At 38.9% G+C, this 27,832-nt stretch overlaps 2 protein-coding genes across 4 annotated transcripts in view; one reads left to right on the top strand and one right to left on the bottom strand.

The window, feature by feature from the left end:
* Positions 1-7: 7 nt before the first annotated feature.
* The window catches only part of IFT74 (intraflagellar transport 74), a 46,315-nt gene continuing 18,490 nt past the window's right edge, over positions 8-27,832 (top strand). For 2 of the 3 annotated variants that reach the window (XM_026866705.1, XM_026866704.1), the window contains exons 1-13: positions 8-385; positions 745-884; positions 1,313-1,445; positions 1,948-1,996; positions 2,857-2,955; positions 3,117-3,177; positions 9,601-9,660; positions 11,429-11,490; positions 22,617-22,755; positions 23,786-23,848; positions 24,761-24,904; positions 25,536-25,576; positions 26,780-26,859. In XM_026866705.1, the coding sequence (XP_026722506.1) occupies positions 352-385; positions 745-884; positions 1,313-1,445; positions 1,948-1,996; positions 2,857-2,955; positions 3,117-3,177; positions 9,601-9,660; positions 11,429-11,490; positions 22,617-22,755; positions 23,786-23,848; positions 24,761-24,904; positions 25,536-25,576; positions 26,780-26,859 (1,105 nt within the window). In that variant the 5' untranslated portion in view covers positions 8-351. Of the gene's footprint in view, positions 609-744; positions 885-1,312; positions 1,446-1,947; positions 1,997-2,856; positions 2,956-3,116; positions 3,178-9,600; positions 9,661-11,428; positions 11,491-22,616; positions 22,756-23,785; positions 23,849-24,760; positions 24,905-25,535; positions 25,577-26,779; positions 26,860-27,832 lie in introns of all 3 variants that reach the window. The other variant, XM_026866706.1, reaches the window with a different exon arrangement.
* On the bottom strand, positions 12,800-19,318 carry LRRC19 (leucine rich repeat containing 19). Its single transcript, XM_026866707.1, has 5 exons — positions 19,292-19,318; positions 16,705-16,797; positions 14,773-15,283; positions 14,365-14,574; positions 12,800-13,125 (listed from the first exon to the last, which is right to left on the bottom strand). Exons 1-5 carry the CDS (start codon positions 19,316-19,318, stop codon positions 12,800-12,802), a joined length of 1,167 nt encoding a protein of 388 aa, XP_026722508.1.

The following is a 27,832-nucleotide window of genomic DNA, read 5'->3' as shown; positions in this document are numbered from 1 at the left end:
GGAGCGGGGGGTTGGTGCCGGCCGGGGAGCGGGTCCCGCGCCTGTCTGCGGCTCCGCGGCGCTTCCCGCTTCTGTAGCAAAGGGCCACTGGCGCCGCCACCGCCGCGCCTCCCCGGCTCCAGACGCCCTCAGCCTTTCGGGGCCGGGTTTTTAGTGTGCCGGCGGGTGTCCTGGCTCTTCAGGTCATGGCCGACAGTATCGCCGTCTCACAGGTGCCTCCGAGAAGCTGCCTGGCGGCGTCAGCGCTCGAAAAGGGCTCTGTGCCGCGGCTGGCCAGGAACTCCTCGAGGGACTGGTGCGAGCTGCCAGGATTTATCGGGGTAGCGCGGTCTGGGTTTGCGTTGGTGACTGATGATGCCTGAAGGACTCTCTCCAGATAACCCCAGTGGGTATTTGCGGCAGTTGTTAACTTCGAGTTTGTTTCATGAGAGAGAGGCTGGAATTCTGTGGGCAGATGCTGAAACAATAAATGCCACAGGAATTACAGGGAGTTTAACTATAACCAGAGGACTGGCAGCGCACTGAAAAGGGACTGCTGTCTCGCCTTACTCAAGGACCTGCTGTGGTCCTTTCTGAGCACTGTCTCTGTCTCGTACCATGCCTTTCCAGTAAGCAAGTGATTTGCCGATTTCTAAAGAAAACTAAACTCCTTTTAATACGGAGAGGAATTAAGCTTTAAAGAGTTGATCTCTGGTAGTTTTAAAGAACTTGTGCAAATTAAAGGACTGTTTCTATCCTTCCCAGAGAGAAGTTCAAAAAGAACAAATATGGCCAGTGGTCACAGACCTCCAATAGCTCGTCCTTCTTCAAGAGCAGGAATAGGGTTGACCGCAAGGCCTACCTCTTCATCAAGGACTCCATCAGCAACCAGAATAGGAACAGGGGTATGACAATGTTTAACATTAACTTCAAATATATTTAGACTTTTTTTTTTTTTGTTACTTTTTAGTATCGTAACTGGAGTGATAGTTTTGTGGGAAGAATTTTAAGATTTTAGTTTTGTAGATAATTTTATTTTATAATTTTGACTGAAGGGGATCAAGGAGGTCTTACATCGAGTTCACCTGGAACACCTTAATAGCATTAATGTTGCAGACAGAGAACAAGGAACAGCTGCTCAAAGGTGATCTCTTGCACTTCTGCAGCAGACATTTGTTTGAAGCTTTGTTTCCCTGAAGAGATATAAATGCTAAAAGATAATTATAGAAATAGTATAGAGACTAACTTGAATTTTTAATTGCTTTGGCAATTGCATAAAGATAATAAATTCATAATTTGGAGTTGGGAGGTTTGTATTTTGTTTTTGTTATAGATGCTTCCTAGTTCTTCAAGACCTGGTTCTCGTGGTGGTTCTTCAGCTACTGGAGTCTTATCATCTCAGATTAAAGTTGCAGACCGTCCAGTTACTCAACAGGGATTAAGTGGAATGAAAACTGCAATGAAAGGTATTTTTTTATTGAAATTAGCTATTAAGGTCTCTGCAAACATTTTAAAGGAATATTTAGGTTTTTAAAGGGAAACTTTTCATTGCCATGTAAACTGTAGAATGGTTTATGATTAATAGGAGTAGGAGAAAAGAAGATTAAAGCATCCCTCTTATTTCTTTGCTGTTGGCAGTCAGAAAATACAAAATCTTTTCTGTGTCTGAGCTGTCCTTAAAAATCATTCGAAAGAATAGAATAAAATAAATTGTGTCTTCTCCCATCACTGCAGAATACTTAAAATACCGTTATATAGTAACTATTCATATAGCTGAAAAAGTAATGTTTATCTTCACAGCAGTCTAAAATTAATTTCTGCCTTCATTTGTTTTAATGCAGTAAAATCTGTTGTAAGAACACCGAGAAGATGGCAGTTCTTTGCCTGCAAATTCTGCAGACTGTTTCCATAATTTACAGTTCATAGAAATTAGTTGTTTTTTAACAAAATATCATTCTCCTTTGTCAGGTCCTCAGAGACAGATAATGGATAAAACATACTACCTTGGACTGCTGAGGTATGTCTTAACGTCATATTCAAACTGCAGAAGGTTTAGTGCTCTGTTCCCTTTCTGACATGAAGTTTGTTGTGCTTAACAGTAGCAAGGGATAAGTGGTGTTCACATACAATTAAATCTGTCCTGTTGTAAGAGTTAAGATCATTTTGCATATAGTTTGTAGGAGGAAAGGAATCTTATGCTTATGTGCAAGTACAAGTAGATTTCTTTGACATTTTGTTATTAGGCTTGCTAAGTTAAATACACTCCCACAGCATTAGAAAAAGGAAGGTCAGTGATTTTGAACTTCCACCTGTAACGCTTGATAAGTCTGATAACTTCATTAGTAAGGAGTAGTGTCACAAACTAAGCACTTTTTAGTGTACGTCTCGGGTGGTTTACTTGGATTATACATTGAACTAGCATTGTCAAAGGCAAGGCTTTGCAGAAACTGTATTGCATACTCCTGTCAGTTGATCATATTGTGATGTTGAATAAAATATTGAATAAATATGATTTTGTTGAATAAAATCAATCCTAAAAGATGCCATTTTAAATATGGATTGTATCCACATTCTGTGAAATTACTTTTTTTTCCTGTCCATTTGAGAATAATTCACATCTGTTTCAGCAGCAGGGACAAAAAGCTAATTAAAACAGTTATTTCATATCCAGGCATTCTAACAACTTCTGAGATTTTATCTGATAGAACCACTCTGCTTTTTTTCCTTACTTGTCCAGCTCTTCTTTGAAATACTGATTTGAAACATGGTGCAGTATAAGAAAGAGATACTGACTGCACATCTCCTATAGTAAAATATAATTTCTATCTGGTTTAGTTGTACCTTCAAATGTTAATGATTTTTTTTTTTTTTTTTCAGAAGCAAAACAAATGAGCTCACAACAGAAATTAACAAGCTGCAGGAAGAAGTAGAAATGTACAAGCAAGAGAAGTCTGTCTATTTGTCATATGAAAAAAGGTGAGATTTATTGCAGCTAATGCAGTGCTAACATTCTCAGTCATAAGCTATTCTTGAGTATTTTGCAGGCTTCCAGGAACCATTAATAATTGGTTTTATCATTTTATTTTTACATATACAAATCTTTCCACCTTAAGTTTAACTTTTTGTTTTGTACTTAGGGCAGAGTCTTTAGCTGGTGAAATCAAAGAATTTCAAGGTCAGCTAGCAGACTACAACATGGTATGCTGCTTTTTAATCTTTTTTTATTGACATGGTTCTGTAAAGATGTACTGGTTAATACTGCCTTTTCAGTTATTGGAAAGGAAAAAGATGGTGTGTTGGTTTAAGCCCTGCCGCGACCGGAGAGCACGATGCTGTTGCCCCTCCCCCACCCTCAGCCGGTCGGGCTGGCAGTGAGGCACAAACCCGGGTTAAAATAAGAAGAAATTTAATACAACAGTGTGATAAACAATCTGAACAACAACAGTGGCAATGATAACAACATCAATAACAGTGAACAAGACAAATGATACACAGAGAAATACTGCAAATGGTCACGGAACAAAGCCAATGCGTGGGTCCCACCACCAAAAAGCCAAAGAGAAAGTAAAATCAAAGTTTCCCACCCCTGGACCTGACATCAGCATGGTATGAATAACCCGGCTGGAGATCCCTTCCCCCTCTCTCTCTGCTGCGGAAAGTTAACCCTATCCTAGTTGAACCAGAACATAATCCACCCCTTTCTTCTATACCATCTGCATCATGTCCAGCTGCCATTTAGCAGTTAGCAATAACAAAGCAATAATTTACAAAGGCACAGCATAATTCACGGCATGTTCACACCCAGAATCAAGTCCCCCTGTGGTACACATTGGACCTCTCCATTGTCCTGCATCACCTACCAGGTACACCCAGGTCCTTGGGCAGAAGCAATCCCGTGGATGGGTTTGCCTTTACCTTTGCCTGGCGCAGGACTAAAACCAGACCAGTTTTCCCAATATATTCCTCATTCACACCACAGGGACTTTATCCTCATCTACAGCACGTGGAGGTCTCGACTGAGCCGGGCCAGCTCGACAGGCAGATCCTCTTGTGTTGGCTAGCCAGGTGGCCTTTGGTAGATGCATGTCCCAGTCTTTGAAGGTCCCACCTCCCAGTGCTTTCAATGTGGTTTTTAACAGTCCATTGTAGCGCTCGATCTTCCCAGAGGCTGGTGCGTGGTAGGGGATATGGTAGACGGATCGATGCCCTGTTCTTCTGCCCAGGCATTTATGAGGTTGTTTCAGAAGTGAGTCCCATTGTCTGAATCAGTTCTCTCTGGGGTGCCGTGTCACCACAGGACTTGGGTTTCAAGGCCCAGGATGGTGTTCTGGGCAGTGGCGTGGGGCGCTGGGTAAGCTTCCAGCCACCCAGTGGTTACTTCCACCATTGTGAGCACGTGGCGCTTCCTGTGGCGGGTCTGTGGCAGTGTGATGTCGTCAATCTGCCAGGCCTCTCCATATCTATATTTCAGCCATCGCTCTTCATTTCGCTGGGGCTTCACCCGCTTGTCATGTTTGATTGCAGCACACGTCTCACATCCGTGGATGATCTCTGCAGTGGTGTCAATGGTGAGGTCCACCCCTCGATCTCGAGCCCACCTGTATGTTGCATCCCTGCCTTGGTGGCCTGAGGTCTCATGGGCCCACCGGGCTATGAACAGTTCACCTTTGCGCTGCCAGTCCAAGTCCACCTGAGCCACTCTGATCTTAGCAGCTTGGTCTGCCTGCTGGTTGTGTCGATGTTCATCAGTGGCCCGACTCTTGGGTACATGGGCATCCACATGGCGCACCTTCACAATGAGGTTTTCCACATGGGCTGCAATGTCCTGCCATACTTCAGCAGCCCAGATGGTTTTACCCTTACGTTGCCAGTTGTTCTGCTTCCATTGCTGCAGCCATTTCCACAGGGTATTCGCCACTGCCCACGAGTCGGTGTAGAGGTAGAGCCTCGGCCACTTTTCCCACTCAGCAATATCCAAAGCAAGCTGGATGGCTTTCACCTCTGCAAACTGGCTCGATTCACCCTATCCCTCAGCAGCTTCAGTGACCCGTCATGTGGGACTCCCCACAGCCGCCTTCCATCGTTGATGTTTTCCCACAATGTGACAAGACCCATCAGTGAACAGGGCATATCGCTTCTCCTCATCCGGCAGCGTGTTATATGGTGGGGCCTCCTTAGCACATGTCACCTCCTGTTCTGGTGACATCCCGGAATCTTTGCTCTCTGGCCAGTTCGTGATCACTTCTGGTATCTCTGGGAGGCTGCGGTTCCCTATTCGAGCCCGTTGGGTTATCAACTCAACCCATTTTCTCCATGTGGCATCGGTTGCATGATGCGTGGAGGAGGCCTTTCCCTTGAACATCCACCCCAGCACCGGCAGTCGGGGTGCCAGGAGGAGCTGTGTTTCAGTGCCGAACACTTCTGAGGCAGCCCGAACTCCTTCGTATGCTGCCAGTATCTCCTTCTCAGTTGGTGTGTAATTAGCTTCAGAGCCTTTGTATCCCCGGCTCCAAAAGCCCAGAGGTCGGCCTCGGGTTTCCCCAGGTGCTCTCTGCCAGAGGCTCCAGGTAGGGCCGTTCTCCCTGGCTGCGGTGTAGAGCATGTTCTTAACCTCCTGCCCTTCCCGGACTGGCCCGAGGGCAACTGCCTGGGCGATCTCCCGTTTAATCTGTTCAAAGGATTGTTGTTGCTCAGGGCCCCATTCAAAATCGTTCTTCTTACGGGTTACATGGTAGAGAGAGCTCACAATCAGGCTGTAGTTGGGGATGTGCATCCTCCAGAACCCCACAGCGCCCAGGAAAGACTGAGTCTCCTTTTTAGAGGTTGGTGGGGCCATGGCTGTGATCTTATTACTTCCATTGGGATGTGGCAATGCCCATCTTGCCTTTTTATTCTTAGGAATTGAATTTCCCTTGCAGGCCCCTTGACTTTCTTTTACTTAATGGCAAAGACAGCCTTCAGGAGGATTTTAGTTATCTTCTTCCCTTTCTCAAAGACTTCCTCGGCTGTGTCCCCCCCATACAATGATGTCATCAATGTACTGCAGGTGTTCTGGAGCCCCACCTCTCTCCAGTACAGTATGGACCAGTCCATGGCAAATGGTGGAGCTGTGGTTCCACCCCTGGGGCAGTCGATTCCAGGTGTACTGGATGCCTCTCCAAGTGAACACAAACTGTGGCCTGCACTCTGGTGCTATCAGAATGGAGAAGAACACGTTAGCAATGTCAGTCATGGCATATCATTTGTCTGCCTTCGACTCCAGTTCATACTGGAGCTCCAGCATGTCTGGCACTGCAGCACTCATTGCTGGCGTAACTTCATTCAGGCCACGGTAGCCCACAGTTAGCCTCCATTCACCATTAGGCTTTCTCACTGGCCATACAGGGCTGTTGAAGGGTGAGTGAGTTTTGCTGATCACCTTCTGGCTTTCTAGTTGACGGATCAGCCGATGGATGGGGACCAGGGAATCTCGGTTGGTGCGGTACTGCTGCCAGTGCACCGTCCTGGTAGCAATCGTCACTCGCTGCTCCTCAACCTTAAGGTTCCCCACCACTTGAGGGATCCTCTGAGAGGCCGGGTAAGGTGGACAACTGTTCAACCCCCTCCAGGGCAGCCACACCAAAAGCCCACCGGTCCCCTTTTGGGTCTTTGAAGTGCCCTCTCCTGAGATAGTCTGTGCCCAGGATGCACGGGGCATCTGGGCCAGTCACAGTGGGGTGCTTATGCCAGTCCTTCCCAGTCAGGCTCACTTCAGCTTCCAGTAGGGTCAGCTGTTGGGATCCCCCTGTCACTCCGGAGATGCAGATGGATTCAACCCCACTGGAGCTCGATGGCATCAGGGTGCACTGTGCGCCAGTGTCCACCAAAGCCGCATACTCTTGGGTCTGACATGCCAGGCCATCGGATCCACACTGTCCAGTAAATCCGATTATCCCTTTCCTACACCTGGCTGGAGGCAGGGCCCCTCTAATCCTGCTCAGTATCACTCACTTCTTGAAAGAATGATTTACTGGTCCCCTCAAGAGGGTCAGACATAACGTTGGCCATTCTATTCTGCCTGGGGGATTTCTGACTGGACACTGGAGCTGCGCTCTTCTTGGAGGACTCCCCTTTTGTGATGGTCTTCCCTTTCAGCTGCTCTACTCGTGCAGCCAGGGCAGCAGTGGGCTGTCCATCCCACCTCCTCATGTTTTCTCCATGGTTGCAGAGGAAAAACCACAGGGTGCCTCGTGGTGTGTAACTTCTGCTGCCTTTCTCTTGGGTGGGGAAACGTTTACTTCTAATGGCTGAGACATCAGCCCGTTTAGGTGGAATGTAGGACATGTCCTCTTCCACTTTCTGGACCCTCTGATACAATTCCTCCACATCTGAGACTCAGGAATGTTGAGATGAAGGGAAATTTCCCTCATATTGCCGGAGCTTGCCAACCACTCCATCCACTGTTAGAGTGTGGGTGTCTGTCCACCAGGACACTATTGCCAATGCTTTCGAGTGTGCTTCTGGTGCGCTCTGCAGGAACTTTCACCACATCAGGTGTGTGCAAGGGGCCTGATCTGGGTCCATGGGTGACTGCTCATCATTCAGATCACCATAGATCATCTCAAACACAGCCAGTGCCCTGAGGTTCTGGATGCCTTTCTCAATGCTGGTCCATTTGCCCAGCTGACATAGGATATCATCCTTGTAGGGGTGCCTCTCCCTTATACTGAGCAGGAGTCACTTCCAAAGGCTGAGGGTTTGAGTCTGTTTCCCTATTTCCCTATCAATGCCAGCATCCTTGGCCAAAGATCCCAGATGCTTGTCCTCTCTCTCCTCCATCTCAAAAGCACTGGCTCCATTGTCCCAGCATCGGAGCAGCCAGGTGTAAATCTGCTTGCCTCCCAGTCGGCCAAAATCTCTCCACATATCTCGCAGCTCAGTTGGGGACAGAAATCGGATGATCACCTCTGGTCCTTCCTCCTGTTCCTATGATGGGCCTGGCTCATCCTCATCCCTCACTCTGTGAACTGACTTTCTGGTATATTTTGTTTTCTGTATCGGGGCGACTGACAACTGGCAGTGGCTGGCTCTCTGGCTCAGCTGCTGTGGTGGTGGAGGTGACTGAGTCTGGCTCTGCCTGTACCCCCAGTCCAGATATTGTTTCAGCTTCTGCAGCCGTTTCTCCCCCTTGAGGGCTGTGGGTGTTATTAAAGAGGACATGGTAGGCATGGGCAAGTCCCCAACACATTGCAGCGATTTGTGTCTCCTGGGTTTTGCCAGCTTGGTAATACACCCTTTCTAGGCACTCCATCAGCTTTTCAGGGCTCTGCATTTGTTCGGGAGTGAAATTCCAAAGCATTGGAGGTGCCCACCGGCTCAGGCCTTTGCCCATCTTTTCCCACACCCCTTGCCACTCACTATTATCTGACCTTGGGGCAGGTTTCCGGGCACTGCTGTTGTTAGAGAAATGCTGCATGGCCAAAACCGAAATCAGGCTGGCATTCAGAAAGCATTGTGCCACAATCACATTGGCCTGCAGGCTCCAAGGATAATTGAAACTCCCCAAAGCCGAGAGGATCCCTTCCCCTGGCTCACCCATAGAGGGGATGAGACCCTTAACAAAAGCCCAAACGGCAAACAGGTACCGGCCCACACACACACACAGCAATACAAAGGCATTATAAGCGGTCAGGAGCCAGTATAACAACATAAGACGTTTTCCACCGATAACAAACACCACCACAGGGATCATACACTGGATATAAGGAGTAATCCAGCCCCACCACACAAGCAAGTGGGCCAGCATTGCAAATATTTTCTTATCAAACAAATACAAAGAAAAATTACACCCAACAGATTGCTCTATCACACTCTGGTCAGGGTCTGTCCCTTTTTATTCTTATTTCAGCCCCACATCGTGCACTAATTAAGGCTGTGTTGGTTTAAGCCCTGCCGGGACTGGAGAGCACGTTGATGTTGTCCCTCCCCCACCCTCAGCCGGTCGGGCTGGCAGTGAGGCACAAACCCCGGGTTAAAATAAAGAAGAAATTTAATACAACAGTGTGACAAACAATCTGAACAACAACAGTAGCAGTCATAACAACAATAAACAGCAATGTGAACAAGACAAACGATACACAGAGAAATACCACAAATGGTTGTGGAACAAACCCGGCGCGTGGGTCCCGCCACCGAAAAGCCAAAGAGAAAGTAAAATCAGAGTTTCCCGCCCCTGGACCTGACATCAGCATGGTATGAATTACCCGGCTGGAGATCCCTTCCCCCTCTCTCTCTGCTGGGGAAACAACCCTATCCTGGTTGAACCAGGACAGATGGAAACGAAGAAAAATATAAAAGAAAAAAAGGAAGTGTAAAATACATTAGGAGACTTTGTTTCATATGGATTTAAGAAATTACTGCTGCATAATATTTTTGGGTTTAATACAACTACATATATTGATGATTACATTTGAAAACTGCATGTATTCAGATTCACAAATCATGTTTTTTCTATTTGCAATAACAGAATTTTGATGTGTTTTCATGAGTGCTTTGTGAGTTGGTACATATTTGTCTGATTCTGTTCTGTGCAATTAAAAAAAAGGGAGAGCAATAACAGGTTGGGATTCTGTGTCATTTCAGGTTGTGGATATACTTAACACCAATATGGATATTTCAGAAGTTATTCGAGATTACAATATGGTAAATATTACGTTGTTTGCTATGTTAGAACAGTGAAATGGTGTGTGTCACATTCTTGGTGCTTTAAATGTATTGGTTTGCAGAAAAGAGACTTTACAACTCGAATAGAGTTATAAATCAGGTATGTTTACTCCAGCACCGGGGTGCAAGGGGATCTCTCCACAAAGCTTGCACACCCACTGCACATTTTACAAGAAACTCATAGAGTGTGGATATCCGTATTCATTGGGTTACATAACACAAACATACATATGCATGAGTAAGGCTGGGGTAGTTCGAAAGGCTGATGTCAGCAGTTTGTCATCTTTGCACCTGGGCATTGCCTCCTGGGGGGCATCTTTGGGGGTCTTTGGGAGGAAGGCTCGTAGTCTTCTCACTTTGATTTTTCCCCAGAGCATGCGCAGATTCTCTTGGACAATTTCTTGAATCACAAGAGTTTTTTTCAGACAGTTTACTTTCTATCTCATCTAAGAGAACCAATAGAACTTCTACCATTCGTATATGGCTATCTTTACTCATTAGCAAAATTCCAGCTAGTCAGAGCCACAAGTTACTAAAGCCAAAAGTACAATATTTTGCTGAACATTGTAATCCTTGGTAGATTTTCACAGTGAACTGCTTTGTTTTGATGAACACTGTAGTCCTTGGTGAAATTCCACAGAACAGTCTGGGCAAGCAGGATTCTTAGCAATATTTAAAAAAATACTGTAACTTGTTATAAATAAGTAAATGTTGCTAAGCAGTTTTCTTTAAGTAAATAAGTAAATAAATCTCAAAACAAGTAATCATTTCTCTGTATCAGTATGACATACCTAAAAATATATCAGTAATTTAAAACTTACCCATTTTTTCTAGTTAAGTTAAGCATAATATTTGCAACATATTTGTAGTGGGACAATTGTCTGAAGTGTTGCATTAACAGCCCCTTGATACCTTTTTGTATTTTAGATCTGAAAAGGATGTCATCCCAACCCTAATTATGAGTGTTAAAATATCTTCTTTATTTGTCTTGGGAGCACAAAACACTAGTCTTATGAAGTGCAGATACACTGGACTCCACTGCCTTGTAAAGCTGCCTGGTCTTCTGGAAATGTAGTTCTCTTTTTGTCTTCTGCCTTTTGAATTACTCCAGTGTAATAAATATTAAGTACGTCTCTGACATGGCCAATCACAAATCAATGAGCTTTGTTCTTCCTTTACTTTCTTTATTTTCTAACACAGATAGAGTGTTCCCCTAAGTATTAAGGCATGAGTGGCATTAAGCATGTTCCATTTCTTATGATCACTTTGCCCATAAGCAAAAGAAACTAGTTTTAGAAAAGGTTATTTTGATAGCTTGAAAAACCACCTTAGTATTTCTCAGTCAAAACAATATTTTTTTCCCTGCATTTGATTGAAAAATGAAGTCACAGTTGTCTGTGTCATGAAGAGAAGAATGCTTTGCAAGTGTAACATTTTCATTCTGTCTGTAGGCTAGTGTAGATCCCACAATAATAGTAAGTGAATTGATTTATTACAAACTTGATTGTATTTCTTTTTCAAACTTAGAGATACCTTCTTACTTTCTTTGTTTTCCCGTAGAAGACTGCAATTTCAGGTCTTTCCTCAGTGTCAACTAAGAAAAAACTGGAGCAGGCACCCTCTGCTGCTCTTCCTCTACTGCATTCTGAGCAGCTTCTTGCTCATTTAAAGGAAACTTTGAATTTGTATATAAAATCTGTTTATTATTATATATTATATCAAAATATCTTTTTTTTTTTCTTTTAAGTTAAAGGTTCAGAATGACCGAGATGCTCAGAGCGTGGATAAAATTTTCACAGAAAGACAAGCGTAAGTACAATGTATGCTTCTCCAAAGCGTGTTATGTATCCTTCACCAAAGCTCTTAAAATCTTAACTGAACTTCACAAAATTGATGTTGTTCTCTGATTCAGAATTTCCTTAATAGTGCAATGCATACCACAAGTGGTACCTGAGTAATTTCAAGTTGATACAGCAGTGCCAGGCTACAGCTATTGTTCCTAGCTTTAAACTCTTCTGAGTAACTGCTGTGGAGATACTTAACCATGTCATTCAGGAGGAGTTAGGTGGCAATGGAGACTACTGTCTTTTGGCAACCTGCTGCCAGGATCCTGCATTTTGGAGGTTATATTGTAGAGTAGCAGAGTAGGGAAAGCAAGCTGGAATGGGAATATTCCTGTCTGATAAGGGGGGGTGTGAATGGGAAGATGAGGACAGTGAGATGCTTGCAGTAATAATTTGTAAGCCATGAGAATGGTTTGTGTAGTGATAGGCTGAGAGGATGAGATGTTTATGGACAGGAGATGCTTAAGAGAAAAAGATATGATTCTACTTGTTGCCACCAAAAGCAATCTCAGTGATGAGATATCATGTATAAATAAGCACTTTTTTTAAAAACAGTTTACAATTTAATAATGTCACTTTTTCAAATGTGTCTCTTCTATCCATGAAGGCGTTTTTAAGTGTTAAAAAAATACAAAAAGAAAAAACTTGGTTCAGTAGCAAACTATGGCATAAATGCATTAGATATGTGGTGATGATATTTTATTGTACTGCATGTAGACACATTTAAGGGAATGGAGCAGTTGGTCTTTCATGCTCTGCTAATTCAGGTAAAGAAAACCCAACAATGCTCTATTCTCTGATTCTGTTAGTTTTGCCTGATACACTGGTAAGCTGTGAGACCACTGATTTGGATTCAATCTCCAGTCTAGTTGTGGTCTGCTTCAGTATTTTAGAGAAATTATTTCTTCTTTCTGGACTTCTTCAAAATTAAAGCATTAGTGATTATGCCAACTTCACAAGCTGCTTTGTGAAGACTTGTTCCTGTTAAGTAATATACAGTAAGCTCTCCCCCTCCCCACCATAAGTAACCAAATAGGTTTTTATAAAAGGTGGATTATGAGTATTTTTAGCATGCTTCGAAATATTTGTTGTGCCACTAATGCATGCACATCACCACATCTTTTCATTTTGTGATTCATGCACCAGTATCTTGTTAGGAATTTGACGAGATGAAAGGAGATGGATTGCTTAGCTTCATTTTCTATTGTACATAAGTAGCGTAATACAGAAGTACAAGTTTTGAAAAGTCAGTTCAACATCCATTGTTTAAGACATTAACTCTCTTCAGTCAGATAGGAATCTATGTATTTATCCTCAATAAATCCATCTTCCGCAGGCACAAATGTATGAATTTTCTCAAATATTACTATGGGATCCTCACTGTTTGTACACGATACTGTAGGCAAAGAACTCGTGTCAGCTGAGAGCTCCTGTTCAGACATTTCTGAGTCATTTTCTTCCAGACGACGGTGACTGTAGCTGATGAAATAGTGATACCATGTTGGGCATTTTATAGCAGTAAAAATCAGGAGTGTAGTGGTTAGGACAAACCCTAGGACACCCGCTAGGAAGGTCCAACTTTTGCCAAGAAGTGGTAACTCTTTAAAACAGGAAAAAAAAGAAGAGTAATCTTCATGAGGAATACTAGCAAGAACTCTAATATGAGTTTTTTCATACTTAAATTGAGAACTCACAAAATAAACAATGATAGGGGAATTTACTGAGCATCTCCAAAGATTCAGTAGAATGTTATTGCTATGTTATTAGAGAGTCAGAAACATCAATCTGACCAAAAATGCACGTACATCTCCATTTCCTAGCAATATAAATCCATCGTACATATTTATGGAAAATAATAGTTTCAAAGTCAGACAAAGTTCTAGGGACATATAAAAGATTAAATAATTTTTTTTTTTCAATATTTAAATTCCAAGATTGGACTTTGGAAAAAGCAAAACAGTAATTGACTTCAAATTCAATTTCTCAGGCTTAAATTTCTGTACAGTGATGATGTCTGCACCCTAAAATATTACATTTTTTGTTTGGAATATCCTTTCAATTGTATTTCTTTTATAATAAAAATTTAAATAGACTGTAGTTGCAAGTAGTCTTCATTTAAAAGCTGATTTTGTATGCTAGCTACTCTCCTAAGATAGATTATAAAGCAAAAGTAGTGTGTGGCAGTGGTGCCTTAAATTTGTGTATGTATTTGGAGATTGGTATTTCTTCTGCTTTAGCCAGAAGCAAGAAGTAAAGCATTTCAGTATGGAAGAGTGGAGAAGAACATAATTTGCATGTAAAAAAAAAAAAAGACTTTACCAAAAGAAGAGCTCAAGTGTTACAGAGTGATGATGAAATTAACATCAAATAGTGATGAAAAGTAAGGAGACTATCACTGTAATTTTCAAAGAATATGGGATGTGCACATCCATGTCCTTTACACTGAATACAGTTGAATGTGGGAGTAAATTAATAGGTTCACTCACATTTTAAGACAAAAGCTATGTCTAGAAAGCAATTAGTTTGGGAGAAGTAATTGATTTTTTTTTTTTTTGCTAGTTAGGCAGAGATCAGTATGATTATCTGAATTTCAAGCCTTTGAAATTTCATCACGTGTGTAGTATCATTTGAGAATTCATGTGTGGTTTATCCATTTTGAACATGTATTTCATACATATTCACCATAGTCTGTGTATACCAAAACCTGGAAATGTGTTTGTTCTGAAGCCCTGGCTTTTGTGGAAGAATTACAGTGTACTAGGAATACAAACCAATATGAAATTGTGGAATGGCAAATCAAACAACTTGTAAGTGGTAAAGCAAAACATCAGTATATTACCTGCATGTGTTCCATTGTTTCCAGTGCTGTTGTTTGGAGTCAAAGCTGTTAGTAAGGCACTACTTTTAAGCATAATGACAGAAGTGGAAGTTATAGTGTGTTCTGAAGAAGCTTTTTCAATTTTGCAGTCATCTGGTTGGATAGCTGCTGTCATGATGGACAATTTTTTCATGGTGTTTGGAAATATACAGGTAGTGTTGTCTTCATTTTCTGTGAATGTGAGCAGTGGAAGGGCTATGAAATGTTAATTAATTGGCAGTCTAACTAAAAAAAAAAACCAAACCATATGTAACTAATGTATTATTGCAAAATACAGATAAGATGATGATGGATATTATCCAGACCAGAAAAAAAAATAAGTCTGTTTGATATAAAAAAGTATGAAATGCTGCTCTTACTAAAACTTACCCATTGTCACATTGGAGGCAGTTAGCCATATCTGTAAATCAAGGAGGTCACAGGAGCAGGTCCATGGGTTTCCAGCTAAAGCAATTCTAATCAATTTAAAAGATGATTTTATATTCAAAGATTTCAGAAAGTTATACTGTAGATTTAAAACTGTCAGATTTTTTAGCGAAGTAAATACATCTGAATCTAGTTGAGTAATTTTGTTATAGGCTAGATTCAACACTGACAGTTGATTTAATCCTGCAAATGCTGCTTTATGGACTCTGCTAATATGATTGTTGCTGATATCCAGAATTACAAGTTTTGTCAGATTGCAGAAGCTGTCATTATACAGTACAGTAATCATGTTTTCATTCAGATAAAGTTCAGTGAGGTTAATAAAACTTTGAAGAATCTCTTTGTCACTATCTTTTAAAATAATTTTATTATTTTTGAGGCTTAATTTAGTAATGTTTTGGAAAAGGTTAGTGGGGATATTAGAGAGGTTCTTTCCAGACGTCTCACAGGTAACCTGTTGAAAAAAAGAGAATGACAAAAATTAAAATACTGTAGGGAAGTCTGGTGCTGAAGGTGTTTGTGATGTCTGTTAGGGGCATGAAAAAGCTATACTGTATTTTTAATGCCACCATTTTAAAGGTTATACTGCTTTTCATGCAAGTTTATTTATGTTCTTCTTAATATATTCATGGTCTAGTGCTGTAGGGAATTGAATCATCTGAGTGTATAGAGACCATAAGTTCCAGATCACTTAGTGCTTAAACTCTTCTTGAGATGGAACGCTTTTTATGTAATGATCATCCAAAATCGAACCACTATGGCATTTTGGAATTAGAAAGGCTCTCTGTTTTAGAATTCTGGTAAAGGTTGGCTGAGTAGAAAAAGGGTTCCTTTCCCACATAATCTGGAATGAAGGTGTCACAGAGGAAGCAGATTCAAGGCTGCAAATTAATTCACACATGCTTTCTCAAATGTTTTGTTTTAAAACCAGCTATATTTACTCTTGAAGCAGATCTTCAACAATACATTTAGTATGTATTTTTATTATAAATGTGGCACAAATTAATTTTGGTTTTCTGAATTGAAGTTTAGCATAGCTGCAGTCTTTTCAGGTTTGAGAGTGTTTTCTCTCTTGAAACATTTTTATTTTTTGAGAAGAGTAGATTTCTTAATATGTATGCATCACTGCAGACTATCGTTGAGTGTCACAATACTTTAACTGGCTTTAAAGGAGATTCTAAGTACTGGAAACAGATTGGTTGTGTTATTTCTCTTCCTAAATAAGTAGCCTGTGTTCACTTTATTACTGCTGTGACCAGATTGAGACTAGATAGCTTATTTAGAACCAAATGTAGGTGGAATGCCTTTTCTATACCACGTATACCCATCGTGTGGTTTTTTTGTTCTTCATGTTTGTACTGGACCTGTAGGCAGTGAGATAGAGCAAATAGTGCAATACCAGTTTTATCATTTGACTGTTAATCAAAATTTCTTCCTTCCTCTCCATTCCCCAATAAATGCAAAATGCATTAAATTCATCTCTGAAAAAAACCTTCAAAATTTCTTGTATACCTTTGGACCTGACTTGAGCAAGTTCATACTCATCTCCAGCTTGAGCAGTAGTTCACCTTGTCCAAATAAACTGTGCTTTTTACATCTATTCCAAAACGATATAAAGATAAAGGAGGCATTCTGGTTGACTGCAGAGAGATTTGACTGAGAGATAAAACCATCTCAGGTATGTGTTAGTGTTATTTATGCATTTAAAATGATTGCCAGCAGCTAATTGTCCATTCCACAGAAAAACATGTTGTATTTCTTTCTATATGCTTCTTTCTTCAGGAATTCTGTGTTTATAAGGTAGTTTTTAAAATGTCTTTAACTTCTAGTGTATCTTTCAAAAATAAGGGTAATTTGCATACATAGAAAACTTACAGTTTGAGAAGTAATGTTGCAGTCAGCAGTGACTGGATTCAAAAACAGTGTTCCAGCTGAGATCACAAGCCAAGAGAGTTTCATGTTTACAGCCTAGTAAAAAACAATACTTTTGTATACCAGGACCCAAATACCACTATCCTCTGTAGTGGTAGTTTAACAGATTAATACATACCATTATTTCAATTATTTTTTTTTTTTCTGCATAAATACTATGAAATGTAAAAATAAGAGGAAAAATATAGGTTGTCGGAATTAATGCATTCAGCTTTCACTTTATTGAGCCAAACCTAAAGTCCAGTGAGCAGACTGTATCAGCAGATAAAGGATTGATTAGACAAGTTAATAGCAGTTTCATAAGTATGTAAAATGAATAGGCAGGGATGTACTGTTTAATATCCCTGTTAAAGCAGTTATGCGTGCTGAAAGACTATGATAGGAGTAAACCACAGAACATACTCAGTCCTGTATGTTCTCCCTAGATTTCTCTTGTTTGCACTGACAGAGGCAGAATACTGTACTAGATGGATTGTTGATTTATCCAGTCAGATTTCTTTTATGTTTTATTCAGCATTTATTCAGTGAAATTACTTAAGTTATTCAGCATTTCTTGTGAATTTTTAATTAGTAGATTGATCTAATATCTTTATTATCCGTAATATAACATACATGACATAAACCTGCACCTCCATATTATGAAGGTGTAGTTGTTGCTCTGATCTTTGGAACTAAGGAAACATGGTTCAATCTCTTCTGCTGGCGTTTCTGTACAGATTTGAACCTTATTTTCTGAGAGTTGGGAAAGCTTTTCTGACAAATAGTTTTCACCATGACATCAACACCTCTCAGAGAAGGTGTCACTCACCCATAACCTTTGAATCAGGCATAATTTGCAAGATCTACTAATTCAAACTATCTCTGTCAGATGTTAAATCAGTCCATGTTTATGCCAGACAAATTAAAATGCTTTATAAAAGGTAGATTATACTTTCATTTTTACACTCTGTATTAAGCATCTGAAGAGAAAAGATAGGGGCATAAGTGAATCTCAATATCTCCTTCCCAGATTTCTATCTTCCAGATTGAAAAAGACCCAAAAGATAACTTGTAAGACACTTATTTGTGCCTGGAGTATCTTGAGCTGTATTCACTGAATTTTATAGAGAAGATGGGGCAAAGTTACATAAGGAAGCTCATTTACATAAACAATGCTAAATATAGGCCAGATTTAAAAAAAAACAACACCAGAGAGTGCCAGGATGCCTTTCCTGATCAGTATGGAGTAGAAGAGGTCAAAGAACAAATTGGTCAAGTCTAATACTGATTTCTTTTATATATTTATGTGTCTGAGGACTGACTTCATTCACCTAACAGAATCAGGCTGAAAACTTAGTAACTTCTTGGAAAGAAGAAGATAAATGCCACTTAAACTGTTCTGATGCATTGGAAATTTACTTTAAATACAAAAAGAATTCATAAACCTTTTTGTTAGACATTTTCAAGGAGAAGGGATACTAGCAGCAGCAGCAGCCACTGTGGTATTGTGTTCTGTATTAGGTATTTTTCTTGTCAGTGATGGTACTGGTGGCTTGCATACTTTTTGGATCCAGTTTGTATATTGCTAGTGAAAAACATGGTGCAGTTTGAGAAATCTTGATATAGACTATGTTAACAGTTGGATCTTGTGGCATACTTGGACCTTAAATATACCACTTCCGAGATGTTCAGAAACAGAGCAGGCCTTAACCAGGCAATCTAGAAATATAGAAATAGTGTTAGTCTAGTTTGCAGATTCCAAGAAAAATACTGGCTTTAATGAAGTGGGAGAAAATACATTAAAATATTATTTTAAAAGTTAGTCTACAAGTTAATAACAATCGAGTTGAAAGTTAAAAGTTTTTCAAAATTTCAAGCAAAAATTAAAAATGTCTGAATGAAGGAGACGTCATTGACTTGAAAAATCCTTTTCCTGTCTGAAAATTCACTCTGCGTATGTCTGAGTCAAAACCAGTTCCTATTTTATACTTTAGTTTCTACTGAAAATTTAGGGATTTTCTTAAAACTTTTCCTGCATTGTGTGTGTGTGAATCCCTATAATCAGTAGAACAACAGGAAAGCATCTGTAATTTTAATTGCAGTTTAGCTTTATAGTAGAACCAGATTTAAGAATTACTGTTTAAAGTAACTGCTTTGGAAAGAAACTGAGCCTGGACATTTCCTTGTAATTAGAAGCATTTTCTCATAAATGTTTTCCTTGGAGAACTTCTGAAGGTTTTGTCATTTAACAGTAATGTAATTCCTACTGGTTTTCTTACATTTGTAAAAAAAAAAAAAAAAATAAAAAGAATGAAGATTCGGGGAGGTAATGGAGTTTATATAATCAGCTAGTCTGGTTTTCAGAGAAGAAACGGACTGTTCCCTGGCTTTCTACTGAAATACAATTTACCTAACAACTTGGCATGTCCAAGGTTCACAGTAATTCCTGAACTTTTCATGTATCTCAAGATGTATTTGTTTCCAGCTAGCAACAAAGTTATACTAATAAATCTTCATCTACATGTTGAAAAAGATGTGTCAAGTATCTTACCTTTCTGATGCTTCTTAGAGGCAGCATATATACACATGTATAGACTTTTCAGTGCACTGACAAGAAATAATACGGTGCAACAGCACTTTGGTTTTGTTCAACCTTTGTACCTGATGAATAAGCAGGCAGTGTAGAAAAAATAATAAATCTAGAAAACCCTTAGCAAAAGATTGACTAGGTTGAGCAACTTCTTATAATCATCTTGGATTTAACTGGATCTGCAGGCAATAGGGAAGTCTAATAGTATGCTCAGGTGTCAGGTTCCAGATCATATAGGAAGCACTAAGTTAAAATGCCGTAGGGGATTCACAAACAAGTTTATTTATAATCAATTAAAGAATGCTGGACACAGAAAAAGACTTGAATTTTTTATGTGATCAGTCATGAAATGAAGAAAACTTCAGGATATTTGCATACTGAAGTAAAGATCTCTACTAGTTAGTTAAATCTATGTTTTATGTTTTGGAAAATCAAAGGAGCTGCAGGGTGTGATACATAAAGGTCATTATTTACAAAGAATTGCAAGCACTTAAGGAGAGATATAATATGGACTATATTTCAGGCAGAAATTCTGAAAACAAATTATACTTACTCTGATTTGAGAGCATGTCTATATGCAGGTTAAAAAAGGGATTATATTAATACACAAACATTACATCCAATAATTTTTTTCTTGCATTGATGCTCATTCTGTCCAATGCACAGCATTAAACTACAAGAGTTCAGTCTCCTCTCAAATATGTGACTGTAGAAACCGTTTTAATTCACTAGCCTTCTGTGATGTTATTGCCACTTTGATTTTTTTGCTTAGTATCTCAGAACATTCTGCTACTTTTCCAAGCCTAATCCCTGATTGAGCTTCATCAGTAGTCTTAAAATTTTGTGGTAATGGTCTTCCTGTGATATTTTCATTGCTTCTTAGAAAATCACTGAGTTTTAACCTTTGGTCAAAATGTTTCTACCAGAAAGGTGCATCACAGCTAAGTCAGACATTTTTAGTCTCAAGGACATAATGGATCACCTTGAAGTATTTAGCCAGGAGTCCATATCACGTAAGAAAAAGTGTCTTGCCTCAGGGAAAAAGGCTACGCTGTAATGTGTCCACACACATTTTACATCAGTGGGCTGGAAAAGTAGGCTTTCTTTCCTTACTGTGCCATGCACACTTGCAGTCTCAGGAATAGATAAGAAAAATCCAGTAGAGCTTTGGAGACACCACTGCTGTCAGTGGTGCCAGCTGCTTCCACAAGGTGGCTTGGAACACAGGAGAATTGTAGCATGTGGTATTCTTCTCTCTCTCCCTAAATGCCCCAGGAAAAGGCACCCTGATTGTAATTAAAGACGAGCTCCTTACTATCAGTACTGACAGTCTCTCCAGATGAATCACATTAGTGTGGAAATTTAGTTTGGAAATCAGCAATCTTAACATTTTCTTGAATTCTTTATTGCAATTTCTCTATTTTCATTCTGCAATGTCTTCAGCTGGGCTTGATTTGAGAGAAACTGTCACTGCTGAGACCTTGCAGCAGCCCAGGCTGAAGGATGAGGAGCCTCCAATAAAGAAGTAACATGGAAGCTTCCTGCCAACTCCCAGGTCCTTGTCTTCCAGAGGGTCTTGAATCAAACTACTCTCATAGCTTCAGAACATACTTCACTTAAAAAATTACTCCTTTCCACTACCAAGAGTAATATAATTATCAATTTATAGACTGGTGTTCTACTTAACATTCTCAGATTCCCAGAGGTTATAGATCTTTCTTGAAGCTAGTTGAAAGACTGGTTACACTTTTGAATCTCTTCTGAGAATTCCTCAGAAGTGTTGAAAACTATAAGCAAAGGCAGAAGGAGCTGGAGTTGCTTAAACTCTAGAAGAGAAGGCTTAGTGGGTATCTTAACAAAGTAAATACTTTGGACAGAAGTTAAAAAAAATGGAGCTGGTCTCTTCTCAGTGATGCCCAAGGGCAGGATAAGAGACAATGGCCACAAATTGGAGAATAGCAAATTCCATTTGAATGTAAGAAAAAAGTTTTTCTACTCTGAGAGTGGCCAGACATCGAAACATTGCTCAGACAGGTTGTGGGGTCTCCATCCTTTGAGATACTCAAAACCTTCCTAAACAACATACTGACAACCTGCTCTAGGTGACTGTGCTTTGAGTAATGGGGCTGGACTAGATGATCTTCAAAAGTTCTTTCCAACATCAGCTCTACTCTGCTTCTATGAAATTTTCATCATTCACTTACCCTGAGGTTAAATTATTGCAGTTTCTCTATTTTGCATCATCTTTTAAGCCTGAGGGGCATTCTTGGCTCCAGTCTGATAGTGTCAGTTACACAATTTGAAATTTTTGGCATCTTGCAACCCAGGAAGAGTTAATGAAAAATAGAAGAAAAGTAAATCCTGAAGGAAAGTGTCCAGCTGATTTTATCGTTCTTAACAGCAGAAGTCACTCTGGAAACAAGCAAACTGGTTTTCATGAACTGTGGTGGGAAGGAAGTTATATAATCTTTAGGGTCTAGGAGTTTTTTGTTCATTTTCTTTAGCTGTGTTCTCGAACTGACTCTCTGGCTTTCAGGAATTTCATAGAAATTACTAGACACTACATGAAACAGTGAGAACAACTCTGCCTTCCTTGAATCTTCTGATGCATTTGCTTGTAGCTCACTATAGTTGCAGTGGTAGAGAAGTTTTTATGATTGCAGCCAGTTGATTTCTGAACAGGATTAAAGTCATGAATCAAGAATGTCATGAATAGCTAATTTCTTAGTTCTTGCATGGCTAAGAAACTCCTTACTGCCTAAGACTCTGAAGCCACATTCTTAAGTATACACTCCATTCTTAAGTATACAATTCATTAATGAAAGAAAGTTGTCTTTTCATCATTATCCAGTACCGTCAAGTCCTGGTATCTATACAGTATGTTTTCTTTATGTGCTCTCACAAATCATATACCAGCTTCTTTATTTCACATTACTTGTTCTTATTGAAGGAATTCACTGATTGAAAACAACTGAGAGGGAGCAGTATAGTCTTGTCAGTGTTGGGGACTATGGAGGTAGACAGGCTTGGGAGTGTTGGGAAGCACTGTTTGGGTACTGTAAGGACAAATTGTTCTTCGTCTGCTGCATTCTGTGATGTGAATGCTTATATAGCTAATCCAGATCCAAGAAGATTAGATACAAGTATGTACCTCCTTTTTTTAGAGTCTGTGGAGTTTTTGTGTTAAAGGATCACTTCAGTGAAGCTGATGGAATGCCAGGGTTTGAAATGGGTGCTTAAAATAGACATCAACTAGTAAAAGTTACAGAAACGTTCTATTTTACAGCACAGAAAAGTTAATTCAAACCGTAGAAGACGATATTGAACGTGAAAAGGTTGTAGCAGATGACATAATTAAAGACATGTCACAGGAAAATCAAGCTAAATACATGGAGATGAAAGCTGCAAATGAAAAACTTGTCCAGGTTGGTTTGTTTCATTGTACTTACCTGAAATGTTTCTCAGTCTGGCTCCATTGATTCCAGATACAATTTAAGTATTAAAGAGCTTGAGAATGGAGTAAATAAATAAATAAATAGAATAAAAGAACTTGTTGGTATCTTAATGATTTGTAGAAGTGCCTGAAAAGTAAATAGAGCAATTGACTTAAACTGAACACTTTTGTCTTTTTGTATTTCTTAATTTAAAAACAAATGATGTTCATAATTTTCCAAATTTGGGGATTGACATGAAGATTTTAAAAACTGTAGTACTTAGATGTTTTATCATGTGTAAAAAAAACAAGAAAAGGGGAAAAACAACCCTTGCAGGTTTTTTTAGTTCACTTGTGTAGAAAGTTTTCCTCTGTGTACAAATGAATCCAGCTGGGGTTTTTTGTTGTTCTTGTACATCTGAGTGGATCAGAAAAATGGACTGGATTTGTAAAATTCTTGTGACTTCAGTAATCCTAATGTTAACAAAATAATTAAAATTTCTAGGTTCTCTGGGATTATCTAGCTTCAGACATACAGTCTTATAAAGCTTATCTGTGTAGTCTGTACAGAGAAAGAGGCATCTTTTGAGGCCAGTGCTTCCCAGCTGTCTCAGTGTGAGCTGAATCACTAGTCAGGGCCTACCTGTCTCTTTCTGGACTATGAAGAAACTGTGGTGCCTAGTTCAGATTTTAAGATTTGGCTTCAAACTTCTGAAGTAGAAATTATAAATTCCAGCCTCAGTACCAATTTTAAGAAAAATAGTGGAAACAGAGCAAACAATCCTTTGGTTATAGACTATCTGCAAATAACAATGCTAAGAGTTTATTAGAAAAGTTGGATGCTGAAAGTAAGTGGGTATTATATCTGAGTTACTTGGAGAAGCTGGACACTGTCTTTTAGATTTTTAAGAGCAGCAATGAGATGTTTTATGTCATTTTATAAATTCTAAGTTGCAGAATAAATAAGTAATCTCATCAAGTAGTAATTTTTGTCTGAATTTTGCATTTTTTTTTCTCTGTAGGAATTGGTTGTTCAACAGCAGGAATTGGATGCTCTAAATGTAAAGGAGGATGCTCTAAGAGCTGTATGTATGATAACAAGTGGTCTCTGTAGCCGTCTTCACTGAACTCTAGTGTAAAACAATACCGTAGAAAAATACGTATAATCTTTCTCCTTAAATTTTCAGATACTGTAGGATCATGCCCTAGACTGGGAAGGCAAAGCTGCCTCTGTTTTCCACCAATAATTTCTAATCAATTTGGAGTAAAAATTATTTTTGCTAGATGCCAAGTACAAAATTTTGATAACAATAGTGAGGCTTCCTAGGTTTAGTTATTCATGTGGTTTCAAATGTGTTGTGTGATATTTGATTGTTTTGGAATTAGCTTATGAAGATCAGTGTGAACTTCAATATATTTTCCACTTTCAGGATGTGTGAGAATGATTTTCTTGTTCCATATTCCCTTTCAAAAGCAACTGGCATTAATCACAAAGTGGTGCCTGCTAAGATACTCTATCCCACATATCTACATACATATAAACACACACTTCCAATACACTGTCATATTGCTAGATTGAGGAGAACTTTCTTATGTCAGGTCTTTCATGGATAAAAGGATCTATGAGCCGAAACATACAGTCATGTATATATTCAGAAAGTATAAATTTCAAATACTGCAAGGCATTTTTCTAGTCCTTTTGAATACTGTATATGATTGTGATCCCCTAGAAATTATGAAGTAGTAAATCTACTCAGAAAATTGGCCTGAGGATGCACTCATAAAACAAAAAGTAGCTGACTGGGTTATTCCCTTCCAGAAAATGCAATATTGAGAATGTGGATTATGAAGTTTATTGTTTATACTGTCTCTGTACTGTTTGTAACAAATAAGCTTCACTTTCAATGTATAGATAACTGTTGCTTAACTAAAACATAATTTCTGCGATGTTGTCTTGCCATCTGAAAATAGTTAGTAGGTGTTTGCTTTTCCAACAGGAAATAGCACACTTGCAGGTGAAACAGGAGGCTGTGCAGCTGTATGAAAAACTCCATGACCTTGAAGAACGTCGAGATCAAATGATTGCTGAGGATAAGAACATGGAATCTCCACAGGAGGAAAGAGAGAGATTACTAAAGCAGGCAAGAACATAAAATGTTATCATGTGAAAGACTGTCTGAGTTTAAAGAATGGTAATTTAAAATACTTGGGTTTGAATATTGCCTTTATTTGCTCTTTAAGCCACACGAATCATCTGATATTAAGAGCAGTTAATGAATTGGCTGGATGGGATGTTTCATGTTCATCGAAACAAAATTGGCAGTCAGCTTTTCTACTGGATGACTTGTTCTATTTCATCAATCCTGTTGCTATGAGAAAACATCCTATTTAACAGTTCTGTAACATAAAACTCAACAGTATCCTTAGGGGATACTGCGCAGAGGTACTAATCTAGGAACAATTTAATTAGTTTACAAAGATCTATGCTGTGTTAAGTATATCCATATATTCTATATGGATTTTGGACTGAACAACACTGATAAGTGTGTCTGATTTTTAAATGTATGTTGGGAAATCAGGAAAACATTTGGAAGACCAAACACTTAAATCATATCACCTCTAACTAAGAGTTGTTGGACAATGACAGCAAATTTCTGATTTCATATGCTGAGTGTCTATTCTCTGTATACTGAATTAAGATATCTTTTCTAATTTCTTTTTTCATTTGTAGATTTTATGTCACATGTTAAAGTTGTTAATACTTTTTTACAGGTTAAGGATGATAGTCAAGAAATAGCAAGCATGGAAAGACAGTGAGTAATCCTATTATACTGTTGCGACTAATTACATTTAGACCCTAAAGACAGATAGTTGAATTCCATCGCATATTTCTATGGACTTCTAGAACATCATCACATTTTCGAGCCTCTGCTAGTGTTAACCTTCCACAGAGAACAGAGTATGTCCTTCTGTTCCAGCTAAACAACCTTTATGGTGATAGGACAGTTAGATCTGTATAATACGCAACTTCCTGTCCTCATGAACATGCCCTGAGAATATAAATTGGCAATAACACTGATATAAATTTATTTAAGGCTGAGGAAGACATTAATCTGTAAGAGCTACTCATCTAGGACATCTATGGACATGAGCCCACATTATGCTGCAGTCACATTTTGAAGAGTTTGTTATATGTCTTAAAACCTAAGAGTTATGAAGTTGCTTACAAAAACTTTAATTCTGAAGAGTAACAAGGCATTTCATGTTGATTCTTGGGTACTGGACCTTTCTGAAGATTTGCCAGAAACTCTGGTAAATGTTATTATAAATAGTAAAGGAGTGGGTTTAAAAGAGTATGATATTTTTGTGATTTTGAGCTTTTTGATTTATCTCTCTTTAGAGAAAAATTTGGATAATTCCTGAAATCTTCTAGAAACAATTTTAAATTCTTTTAAGTGGTATTCCCAGCTGTAATAATTGGTTAATTTTTAGTGTATTGACACCTTTGATTGAATAATAAGCTGCGTAACAGAATTTTTGGAAACAGTAACAGAGAATTATATTTGAGAATTTACACAGAAATGTTTTTAAGCTAATTTCCTTTCCCACTTCAATTGATTTTATAACACAGTGTTTTACTTGGCAATTTCTTAATGAATTTTAGTGAACATGTAGGTAATTTCTAAGGAATACAGTTCCTTGTTGCAGTTTACCAATTATGTTGTACCTCTGCAAAGCTGTATAGCAACCAGAAGAGGGACCAGCTGAGTAAGTTAAGAACTACTGATAACTTAAAAAAAAAAAAAAAGATTTTAACTCAAAACAGCAGCAATAATTATATTTCACAGATATAGGGACTGGAGTGACAAGTGCTTTACATACACATTTTATAATAACAACAATCCTCATCCTATTCTTTTGGTTTTGATAAACGTAGGTTTGCTATTCTTATTCTTGATTTTTCTCTCCATTTTACATCACATTTTTAACCTTGGATTTCATTATCTATTTGTCAGGCTGACAGAAGTAAAAGAAAAAACAAACCATTTTAAAAAGGTCATTCAGCGACTTGATATGGATCTAGAGAATCATCAAGGTAATGTGACTAGAGTTGTAGTATACTATGCTGAGCTGCATCTATTCATATTACAACACATATTTTATGGACATTAGTTGATTGAAACATTTAAGCTTATATAAATGTCCATTATTCACCATCAGAAGAAAGTTTTGTGTCTAGGGCTGCAGGCTTCTCTTTTTAGATGTGAGAAATAGGGAGTACCCACCTTTAGTGGCATGTTTATTGAGTTCATATAGAGTAGTAAAGCTACCAAATAAAATAATAGTACAGCTGTCTGGTTTTGTGTACCAGTTTTATTTTTAGGACTACTCGAGGGATAGAAGTTTATCTTACTGGCAGCATTGCAGAACCATCTCAGTTTTAGAAAAGTGCGGTTTTATTGCAACTTCCACATGATCTGATACACTCTCAGTGAATGTGGAATTGAGAATATTTAATAACAATATGTAAAGCAGACAGAATTCATACTATTTTTATCTGGTTTTGAAACTTTTTGGATTCAGCTTTGCAAGAAGAGTTTGGAAACTCCCTAGAAATGGCATTAGCTTAGGCAAACACCTGCTGTAGTACATTAGGCTGGGTTAGGATGGGATTTGTCCTAGCACATCAAGTCATGGTTCTGAAGGAAGTAATTTAAATTTGAGCATAGGGCCTCAACAGCTGTGGAAGATTCTCCTTAAAATGAAAATTTATCCCACGGAAAACTTTCTAATTATAAGGAATCTTGTTTAGATATGAGTTAAATAAATATGTTTATACATTCTGGAAAACTTAGTAACAAGTTATTTAAATTCTATAGGGCTGATGAATTGATGTGTTTGTGTTCTTTTTACTTTATACCTTTTCTCAGGCAATCAGTGTAAAATTTACAGTGTAAATTCCTTCAAGGTGAACAAATGTTTCTAAAATTGACCCTAATGTTTGATACATCCGTTTCTCATCTTTTGCATTACAAAATAATTCATATTTATCAAGATATTTAATTATT

This window comes from Athene cunicularia, assembly GCF_003259725.1.
Source record: "Athene cunicularia isolate RWA chromosome Z unlocalized genomic scaffold, athCun1 chrZ_part3, whole genome shotgun sequence".
Classification (NCBI taxonomy): Eukaryota; Metazoa; Chordata; class Aves; order Strigiformes; family Strigidae; genus Athene; species Athene cunicularia.
This window is presented reverse-complemented; position numbering and strand designations above follow the sequence as displayed.